The sequence below is a fragment of the Papilio xuthus genome, unplaced genomic scaffold (assembly GCF_000836235.2).
Source record: "Papilio xuthus unplaced genomic scaffold, Pxut_1.1 DF825928.1, whole genome shotgun sequence".
In the NCBI taxonomy this organism is placed as follows: domain Eukaryota; kingdom Metazoa; phylum Arthropoda; class Insecta; order Lepidoptera; family Papilionidae; genus Papilio; species Papilio xuthus.
Window position 1 is genome coordinate 5,095,206 of NW_013532721.1, and position 11,329 is coordinate 5,106,534.

At 37.6% G+C, this 11,329-nt stretch overlaps 1 protein-coding gene across 2 annotated transcripts in view; it reads left to right on the top strand.

The window, feature by feature from the left end:
* Window positions 1-10,921, top strand: part of Grip (Glutamate receptor interacting protein) — a 95,593-nt gene extending 84,672 nt beyond the window's left edge. For both annotated transcript variants that reach the window (XM_013322540.1, XM_013322541.1), the window contains 15 exons: window positions 1,533-1,742; window positions 1,892-2,136; window positions 2,605-2,897; window positions 3,148-3,329; window positions 4,012-4,110; window positions 4,703-4,859; window positions 4,960-5,186; window positions 5,451-5,596; window positions 5,915-6,278; window positions 6,368-6,523; window positions 6,684-6,812; window positions 7,152-7,673; window positions 8,208-8,407; window positions 8,561-8,668; window positions 9,274-10,921. In XM_013322540.1, the coding sequence (XP_013177994.1) occupies window positions 1,533-1,742; window positions 1,892-2,136; window positions 2,605-2,897; window positions 3,148-3,329; window positions 4,012-4,110; window positions 4,703-4,859; window positions 4,960-5,186; window positions 5,451-5,596; window positions 5,915-6,278; window positions 6,368-6,523; window positions 6,684-6,812; window positions 7,152-7,673; window positions 8,208-8,407; window positions 8,561-8,668; window positions 9,274-9,345 (3,110 nt within the window). In that variant the 3' untranslated portion in view covers window positions 9,346-10,921. The remainder of the gene's footprint in view (window positions 1-1,532; window positions 1,743-1,891; window positions 2,137-2,604; window positions 2,898-3,147; window positions 3,330-4,011; window positions 4,111-4,702; window positions 4,860-4,959; window positions 5,187-5,450; window positions 5,597-5,914; window positions 6,279-6,367; window positions 6,524-6,683; window positions 6,813-7,151; window positions 7,674-8,207; window positions 8,408-8,560; window positions 8,669-9,273) is intronic.
* The last annotated feature ends 408 nt before the right edge of the window (window positions 10,922-11,329 follow it).

Consider the following 11,329-nt stretch of genomic DNA (forward strand, 5'->3'; position numbering starts at 1 on the left):
GTTCAACAATTTAAGATTAGAGACAGTGAGATGAAAAGATTACAATTTTCATGAGAAAGTCCACTTTACTTAGCTGAGTTTCCATATCATATTAGTAAAGTCACATTTCGTCAGATGTACACACTCATTCGAGTCAATCAACTGTTTGGAGTCTAAAGTAAGCACAGCTATATTTATATTTAGTTATACAAAGGAGTTGCTGATTTTCAAATGAGATGATATAGTGAACATTTGTAAGTATAAGTTAATCAATTGAATAAGAATAGAGATAAGTAATTTACAATGATTTAAGTATGACAACAAATTGAAACTAAATACACCGCTATCAAAGAAATAATGATCTGAAATCAGATTTTAAGAAGAATTAGAACAACACTGATTTGCAGATAGAAGAGAACAATTACATAATTTATGAAGAAGATGTAAACTGAGAACTGAAGATCCATTTGTTAGAGAAATAGAGATGGCATATTGAGATTAGGAGGCAGGTTGAATGAGGCCAGTTTGTCAGATGATTTTACACACCCTGTTATTAAACCTAATAAGACACACATCTTGAATTTGATAATAAAGGATGCACTTCTCAAAACAATGAATCGAGGTTCGCAGTAAATAAGAAGGTCCGAAGAGGTTATTTTAAGAATATAAGGAAAGATAACGATACAAACCTCATCGGAGCAGCAAACGAATTTAAAAAACACGTTTGAAAAGACTCACGCAAATGTCATCAAACTTATAGGAGATATAGTTAGCAAATTTAGAACAACACACATATAAGGAAATGAAATTATTGCAACATTTAAAAGAAGTTTATTAGAGTTTGAGAATACACGAAGGAACAACACAGATTTTATCGGTTAGAAAGTAACACATTTTACAGCAGAATATAGTAACAACAAAGAGGAACATTTACATCTAGTGTTTTAGAAACTATTCACCAAATTCAAGAAGATTTGAACAGAACACTAGAGAACACACCACCGGCGACGGGAGAGAGGATTATGATACAATAAAAGAGGAGAATATTTCACCAACGAAATGGCTACTTGGTCGAATAATGCAGCTACACACAGGCCAGTTAGTACGAGTCGTGACAGTATAGTGAAAAGAGAACACGATGTTAAAACGACAGTTGCTGAAATCATTTTGCCTAAAAATATTTAAAAATTCCCTCATGGTGGCCGGTCTTTAAGGATTTTAAAGACTAAAATAGTCTTTGGTGGCCGGTATGTTCAAGGAGTTTTTACGCTTTAGCAGCCATTAAATCAATGAAAAAAGAAGAAATTAAACTTTTGAATTTAGTAATGTCAAATCAGTTTTTTCTATGTCCTTCTGTTATTCATGTTCTACAATATTAACACGTTTTTCTGCAAACAAGGGTTTTTTATTTAAAGCCCTGTACACTAACAAATATAGTAACCCCCTAATTCGACAGTTACGAAGCGTCCAAATAAATACATAGTGATAAAATAAGTATACATTCTAACGTAATCTGGCTCTGGCCAACAATAATGATAATGTTTTGATGTCAGGTCGTTCGGAGCCGGGCGTAGTGCCTAGTATCGTTGGATTCACGAAAGACTCGGTGGCGCAGGAGTCGGATCGTCTGGCGCCCGGTGACCGGATATGCAGCGTGAACGGTATCTCCACGGCGCGCCTCACCAACGACGAGCTGCTGCGTCTACTCGACAATGTCGAGGAGCGCGCCTCGCTAGAGGTCGAATATTACATGCCCAATTACGGTCAGTATTAACCCAAATAATTAGAATAACTCATATCTTATCATGTTACTCAGTAAATCTAAAATTACTTCATATACATATGACAATCTTCATCAGTCTTGTAACTTTAGTTGTAAGATTACTTCTAACATGATACAATTTTATTTTAGCATCGCAAAATTCGCTGTACATAACGACGAAACTAGCTGAGGTCCCTGTGGAGAAAGTGAACGGGTCCCTGGGTGTGACGATACGCGGCGGCCTGCCGGAGAACTCTGCGCAGAGTGCGGACCTGGTGCTGAACAGCCGCTCCCTGGACGCGCTGCCGCTGGTCGTGACACACGTGCGGCCCGGCGGCGCTGCCTACCACACCTCCAGGATCAAACCTGGCGATAGACTCTTGAAAGTCGATCATGTAAGTTTACATTAAATACTTAGAACTGCTTTTGGTTGGAGCTATTTCCGTTTGTCCATTGTAGCGTAAGAGTTACTGCGGTTATAGTACTCATGTGTTCAAGAATATGACAATTTTAAGTTATGTTTGTTTTTACAATAATTTCCTAATCAATTGTTTTTATACATCCAGATTACGTCATTTCTAAAATAGATATGTAAATGTACGTACTGTTAACGGCAGTAAAGCGTTAAAGTTTTGTTGTTTTGTTTACATCTCTTACTTCACTGAACTTAATAAAACTTGGCAATTTACGATGTATTTTCATGTCGCAAACAGTAAATCACATACTTAACTGTTGGTAACACTAAATGTAATTTTGTAAGTTTAATATAACAATTGTCTAAGTGAAACCTATAAAAAATTAAATGTTGCATCTAAATGATCAACATAAGAATTGGGTATCTTCATAACTTGATTTATTTCCAGATATCATTAACAAACAAGACGCTATCGGAGGTGCACCAGATCCTGCAGAACTGTCCGCAGGTAACGAGCCTCACCATTGAGTACGATGTGTCCATCATGGAGTCGGTCAAGCTGGCGACGGGGCCGCTGCTCATAGAGATAGAGCGCCCCTGCAATGAGGACCTCGGCCTCTTCCTCACCAACCACCGCTACTCCGACGACGTGTACAGCTCCGGCTCCGACACTTACCAGAGGGTCGGCACCTGCAATGCTATTTATATCGACAGTATACTGCCAGCGAGCATCAGCGACAGGTAAGACGATCGAGAACTTTATTACATTTTTAAATGTTTGGTGTAGATAGCATACAAACAGACGTGAATTGCCTCAATAAGAGAGAAATAATGATTGATAAGGAGCAAAGGCACGTTAATCATCAGAACATGTGTAAAATTATAGATGTCTATTTCTTACAAGAGTTTGCGTGGTTATGATGACACAATTAACACATTTTTACAACAAAGACTGCTTGTGATTCTACGAAGTCTTTATATAACTTTGTAGATGCGGGGCACTGCACCCGGGCGACCAGCTGCTGGCGTTCGACGACCACGTGATAGAGGGTAACAACTACACGGCGGAAGAGGTGATGTGCTACCTGGAGAGCTGCGAGGCGGGCTTCACCCGGCTGCACGTCGCGCCGCGCCATGTCCTCGCGCACGGAGGCCGGTTCACCGGCAGCAGAGGTTGGTGATGAAACCTGGACACATTCAAATTTAATGCTATTGACTTCAAGCTATTAATCTTAGAGTAGGATTGTTTTATGTCATCAGATTCTATAGTAATTTAAACCCACGATTCACTATATACTAAACTTCAAAGATGAGGAACTGTCAAAATTTTCATATTGAGATATTTCAGTGGTTGTACTCGTAAGTTATGAAATTCAATCTTTCAAATTGTAACATCTTTGAAGGGAAAACATATTCCATCATTATGTACTTTATTATATGTCTTTAATATTGGTTGCATCTTCTCTCATCCTCATTTATTTTAAAATTGTCAGCGAAATACGACCTTAAGGGAATTGCAGTGCAATGATTAGAAATTCCTTAATGCAAATAGCTGTGACTAAAGGATGACAATGGGAGATATCCTTCCAATGCGGACAATAGCCCTGCGACAAAATATTTCACATTATCGCCGGAGAATTATTTTATATTAATTATTAATTCTGTATCGAAAACATCTAAACGTTTTATTTCGTGTGCAATAGAGAAGTGGTGATAAAATAACTTTTTAGAATAGACGTTAAAAAAAACAATAATAAAAGGTTTTAACGAGTATGCGCGGCATGTGATGTGTGATTACTGGCCGTAGTTACCTCGATGTGAATCAGATGAGATCAATTGATATTCTTTGCTTCAGAGAACTCCATATCGGGCGCGTCGACACTCAACACAAAAAAACGTCAAAGGAACTACAGACAGAGCTCGATGCCGAAGCTTGGCTCACCGGAGGACTACGGTAATTATAATTAACTTGCTTATAATTATACACATAACGTAATAACATGCTAACGTTATTCTGTTCTTACACTCATTGAACGCTGTATTATAATAGAAGAAAGGTGAAGGGATGCTATTATATTTACTTGGTTTCATAAATTGACTTTATATTTTTTAGCCCAATCTCCAAAAATAAAGTAACTATTGCAGTTTAATATTCGTCCCAAAACCTTATTGAATTTTCATTAGCAAACATTCCACTACACCCAAGTGACGCCGGTCAAATATTTTTCTCTATCCAACAAACGAGGGATCTTTGTATTAAGGTCGGGGTCAATATTTGTTTAGGACTATTGTCTCCTAGTTAATTCTTGTAACTAGTTCACTAGTTTGGGTCCAAACAATTTAATGTATTTACATTGGACCTCGTTACACGGTAATTATTTTTTTTAGTAAAAGGTGGTAAACGAGCGGTCATCTGAATTTGATAAAATCGAAATAAAATGTCGCACATACGTTGCCTAACTTGAATGGATGCTGGATGGGACGAAAACATCCCAAATCCATGTTTCCTTACCATCATTTCGTTAAATGACAAGGGTGTTTAACAGACAACCAGCAAAGTTACATGAACGTGGGGGTGTGTCGCACGGAGTCGCTCAGTGTGCAACTGGAGGTGCCGCCCGGCCAGAGCAGCGGCCTCGCGCTGCACGAGGACAACGCGCATCTCCTCATATCGCACGTGCAACCGCACTCACCCGCCTACAGGTAACTATTTATAATAAATTAAAACAACAAAATTTAAATGTGGGTTTATTCATTTTTGCTTATTTTTAATCAAATGTTTACAAACATGTAACAATTCTAGGTCAGGCTGCCTGCAGACGCGAGACCAAGTTATGTCGATCAATGGCCACGAAAACTTAACACTTGACGTGGCGAATGAAATCTTGCAGAGGAGAAATGACTCGCACAATCCAAAATACTTGACACTGAACGTGGAGTTCAACATGCCCAACACTATAGAAGCTTCCAGCGGAGTGTTCAATGTCAAACTTGCCAAGACATCTGCAGGTCTTGGGGTCACTATCACTGGTCAGTACCATTAAAATAACTTCACCGAAAATTTCAACAGTTTGAGATTGTAGCTATAACGACTACTCCTAATGATACTTTGCTGTCGGCATATCAAATTCTTGAGCCCCTGTCTACATTAGAACACGGGTAAATAATTTTGTCAATAAATGAATATTCGAGCTTAACACTCTTTGAGGTTTTACGCCTTACCACATAGTAATACAAAATAAATATCTGTTAACATATCCAAAAATATATTCATACAAATTCTTATATTTGTAGGATGTAAGCAAAAGTTGTTAAGCAATGAGGAGCCGATGATGATCTCCGACATAAAGGCAGGCTCGGTAGCGCACCGCAGCGGCGCGCTGGCCGCCGGGGACCAGCTGCTCGCCATCAACGGACAGCCTCTGCATAACTTATCCCTGGTAAATATTTGCTCTACTGTAATCCTTAATTGCCGCCTCTCTCTCTATGAATATTTAATTCATGTGACCCAAAGTCAACTATTTGCAAACATGTGATTTTGCTAAATATATGTAGATACAATTTTAGACTCTTACAATTATAGCAAAAATAAATACATAATAACAAGACTACTATATTAATCAAAATTGAATGAACTTACTAAAGTCACATCAATGTGATTAAATCACAGCTATCAATAAATAAATAAAAACAATTAACGTTATATTTATTACCAAAAAAACCACCAAAGGTATTATATAGACGTTCGTATTTGATAGGACACGGCGTTCAATATCCTTCAAAACTCACCCGACGATATAATTACCTTGAAAATAAGAAAAAGAGATCTGACAGAAGATTGGGCTAACGTTCACAAACACAATCCGAAGTTGACGTTACAAAGCTTTAGCAACATAGAAACAAAAGCGATGATCCACAGCGGAGAGGACTCCGGTCATCACACGGACAGCCCCAACAATAGTGCCAAGGACAGTGAGAGAAGTCATGGCAGTTGCAGCGACAGTGGAAACGCCGCGGTGTTTGTTGTAGAACTGATACGACAGGAGAACGGCCCCCTGGGACTTACTATAGCCGGCAGCGAGGATGTAACGCAGCCTATTTTATTAAGTGGACTAGTAGAAGGTAAGAAGAAGTACAAAATACTTAAAGTAGTATTAAGATAATTTAAAACTTAAATATTTCTAATATATTACTTATTTGTTTTACTTCAGGCGGTTTAGCGGAGAAATGTGGTAAGCTAGCGATAGGTGACGAGTTGCTAAGTATAAACGGCGAGAGCGTGCTCAACAAGCCGCTGTCGGAGGCCATCAAGCTACTACAGCAGAGCGGCATGAGAGTGCAGCTGCAGCTCTGCCGGAAACTCACCGGTAACTAACTGTTAATTACTGTGACATTCTCACTATTAACTGCTCACTAGTTTACGCTTCAATTAAATTTCTTATTCCAACCGCAGTGACTTTCGTATCATCTGTGATATGCAATTTACTAGTAATGAATAATGATTAATTTATATTTCAATCAACAAAGGTCCTTTGGAAAGTACAGAAACAAGTGCAAGAGACTCCAGCCACTCGACTTCGAGCCCCGGATTATCAAATGACAGTGCAGTGGAGTCCTGGGATCAAAACACGCCCATCAGAACAAGCGCTAACTGTGGTAAGTTAGAATATGAGAAAAATTGAACAGCGTTAGACGAAAACAATTGTAAGGCAATACTTTTCACAAATATTTATAATTACAAGATAGAGGTAATAGTTTTCATTAGTTATTATAAATGAGTTATTTATTCATTTGTAATAAATTGATAAAGCAAGCAATAATGTTATACCTAAATAGTTTTACGTAAAACAATTTACAACTCACGTCTATCATTATGATAATTTACTCTAACACTAAGTAGTTGATATTTATCTTATTCTGGCCCAGTATTTTACTACCCTAATATGGACGAACAACCTTCATATTTTATTCATGAAGGTTACGTTCAATTTTCAGGTAATTCGGAGGTAATCGAATATGCAGTACCGGACAAGAGCAGAATAATAGATAAACAACCGTACTCGCCGACGGACGAAGACAAACTGATGGCCTCCAGCTTCAGTTCGGCGGCGCCGTACGGCGTCAGCGACCTGCCGCTGCCCAACTACTCGCTCAATAATTCACTTAAGACGTTCCACTACGAAAACACTTGCATCATTCCTGACAACACTCTCAAGAATAAACAGAACATAACGAGAGAAGATGACGTGCATCAAATAGAAATCCTCACGACTAACATGAAGGACTGTCAGCTGCACAACATGGAGAAGTCTTCGTGCAAGTGCGACTACGTGCAGATGGGCCCGTACGGCGTAGTGTCGCCGCGCAGTCGCCGGCCCAACTGGGACGGCGACTATCTCAGCAGCAGCGGCGGCATTTACACTGTCACTACGCCGCAGAAATCGCCGCTGAAACCCAGCGCGCCCGGCACCAGCTTCCAGTTCTCAACCAGTCCTATTTATGAAAATGACGTTCCAGGTAAGTAGACAAATGCAGGCAACACGTTATACAAAAATAAGCTTATACATTTTTTGATGAGTTCGGACATTTCAATAAAAATCTAATCGATATTTGTAGAACAAACGGTAAGATTCTATCCGATTTAAAATTAGAATAAAAAGCTTATAAACTAATTTATAAAATTCAGAATAAACCTTCCTTACATATGAAATAGTAAATCTTTTAAGATGGTTCTTTGTGTTGATGCTACTGAGAAGCTAGAAATTGTCACGACTGAAAAGTAAGTTATAAATATTCACCTTTGCAGCGGACACCGCCGCGCCGCGCCGCGACGTCCAACTTCAACGTACTTTTGAACAGTTATTTTCCAACATCCAGCCATCCTCATTATATTTTCTGCCAATGCAAAGCACGTTATAAATATACTTCTAAAGTGTACGTTACATTTAAAATGTTTACCTGTACGGTTACGATTATTTACTGTAAGAATAATGAATACAATTTCACGGATATCATAGTTCAGGCTATTTTGAGTTGAGTGAATGTTGGCAGGTCTGTACAGCAGCGAGAGCCTGTCCCCGGCGCGAGGCTCTGTGCACCAGGTGATCCTGTACAAGGACGCTATCTATGACGACTACGGCTTCTCCGTGTCGGACGGCCTGTACGAGCGCGGCGTCTACATCAACCGCATCCGCAAGGGCGGGCCCGCAGACATCGTCGGACTACTTAGGCCTTATGACAGGATTCTACAGGTTCATAACATTCATTTGTATTTTTTTAACTTTATCCTACCGTTTTAATTGACCGATTGATGGAAGATCACTGTTTCGGTGTTATACGATTCGAAGTCTTATCAAGAGTATCATAAGGGTTACATTAAGGTTCAACTAATTTGTGTAATGCAGGTGAACGGTACGCGCACGGTGGACTACGACTGCTGCTTGACTGTGCCGCTTATCGCCGCGGCCGGTGACAGACTGGAGATCGTGGTGCAGCGCCTCGTCACCTCCAAGGTATCACTACTGACATATATAGAACCATCTTCTTTAAATAAAATATGAATGTCGAAGTGCTTTCATTTCCCGGGGTAAGGCAAACATTAATATGGTATTTAATTTCAACTTTGCCGTTTTAGAAAAGACATATTCACTGTCACTTTCTCATCGCATGAGGCAATTTCTCTTTGAATAACGTATAGATATGATATCAAAAATCAAATTGTGATGTGAGCGGAGAAGCGAACGCGGTCATTAAAACTTTGGCGCGCTATATCTGCGCCGCGTCCCGCCGCCACACCGCGCCGCCCCGCGCCGCCCCGCCCCGCGCCGCGCCGTGACGTAACGCACCTCCAATACGCTGCCTAATTCACTCGAAATCCGTATCTAAGCACTTGCCTTCAAACAAATGTTATTTAACTTTGAATCGGATCAAACTGTTAAACAGAATATTGTATGACTGAAAGAAACATTTTGCCTTTTCAAAATACAGTGTTTTCTATTGATAGTGGCGTCTTTCATTTCAATGTTGAAGATACTAGGTAGTGAAAAAGAGCAATGCTTTTAGACAAAAAGCAGGCTTATTATCACTTAATTTTAATTTGATCGGGAATTTGTTGCAGGATCTGAAGAGCCAGCGCTCGGACGACAGCTCGAGCCCCAGTGACAGTAGTATAGTGACAAAGACTATCTAGTGCATAACCCGCCTTTAGTGGACCCGCGCTAAAGACCCCAGACTGCTCTATAGTGATACAATTGTGTGTGTATAGACTGACATAGAGACATAGTGCGACATGATACGTGTCAACATTCAATGAATATCATCGACGTTAATATGCCATAGGTCAAATCTACATTAAATTAATTTTAGTTTAGGGAATAATGTAAATATAATGCAAGTATAAGTATTTGTAACCACCATTACGAGGAATCGTTGTATTTATAACACTGCCTAAGTCAAAATAACATCAAAAGTCTAAATAATCGAAATATTTTTAGTATATAGTACAAGCCTTCTCTGGCATACATACAGTCCCTACCAAAGAAGTCTACTGTTATCGTTTTTAGGTTTATCTTTATGGCACAATAGTTGAGGTAAACCTTTGTGATGTTGGAACATTAAACCCACAAATGATGTTGTTTATAAAGAACGCATGGTGTTTGAACAAATGCCAAACGTTGCTGCGCTTTGTTAAGCACAAAAATATAGTTCAAAATTATCCACATTACGTTTACGAGTTAGATTTGGCAAACTGAATGTCGCTTCAACCAATTGATTTTGAATTAAAACCGATAATGTCAGTGTTTGTGTTATTGTATACACTTTGCAGTATTGTTTTATTTATGTCAGTTACTGACATGATACAACTAAATTAACGCTTGCTATGTTATTTCTAGATCCGTTAGAATTTTACCTTCGTAACGCATAACAAAGAGAAAATGCCAAAGATTTATTTAACTCCATTTTTATTTTAAATTATTTTTCTTTCAAAGACAATTAAATTTTATGGAATCTTATAATTTTTAATTATATCGCATTAGGTACGAAACCGCAACTTAACCAAGTTAAGCAGTTTAAGTAACAGAACATCGAATATACAATGTCATGTAAACCAAAGCATCAACCACATTGTAATATAAACATTACATTCATATTAATATACTCATTTGATTATGTATAAGTATATAATGCTAGTATACAAATCACGCGTGTACATAAACTAGACATATGTACTGAGTAGTGTATTTGTTGACGTCAGACTGATAGGATGTGTAATAGGAGTAGATAGAACTTATTAAACTTGTCTAGATTACTTAAAAAATATTACTTAAAGTTACGTACTAGATTTTCTATTTTATAAATAAAAGCTTCAAATTTGGTTTTCCTACTATTTTAGCGAGTTTCAAATTAATTATGAAATGTTAATATGTAGGTTAAGATATATCTCATCGGGTGGCAGTTTTTGTACCAGTTCCTTGTATAATACCGTCGTTTCCACCGAGCAGATACTCGCACAAAAACATTTTGTTTTTCTTCGAAAAATCAAAGATTTCTCCGTGTTTTTGTACGTGTGTTTCTGCAGTCAAAACTCCCGGTCAGACAAATTCTTCGTATATGTAATTAAATGTAGTTAGAATTAAATTCAAACTAATATTGTTTGCAAATTGAATTTATATCCCAAATTTTAAATGATTATAATAAATATATATGCATAGCGGTACTAATGTAATTGTGTTGTAAACATGAGCTTAACTGAATTGAACTTTCATAATAATATGTCTACTTTATGTTATTAACATATAATATATTTTAGCTCAAATTTTGATTATGAAATTATTGTATGAAATAATTCAATAAATTGTATTCACATACAGATTCATAGTTTAATTGATTTTATTTTAATATACTCGCATAAACCGAATACTTAATTTATATAATAAATATATATGTAATTAATTCAATCTCTATTTTAAAATTAAATTCATGCTTTTATTGTAATAAATTTTATTTAATACGTAACTTTGTAAATCCCACAGGACTTTATTATTTGTAATCGTTCGCGTATTGTCTAGATAACAATTGTGTTTAACTTTTTATTTTTGTACCCAAATTACGTAAGGATAATTTATATTGTCAATTAATGTTTATGTAATTGAAATAGAGGAGGACTATCACAA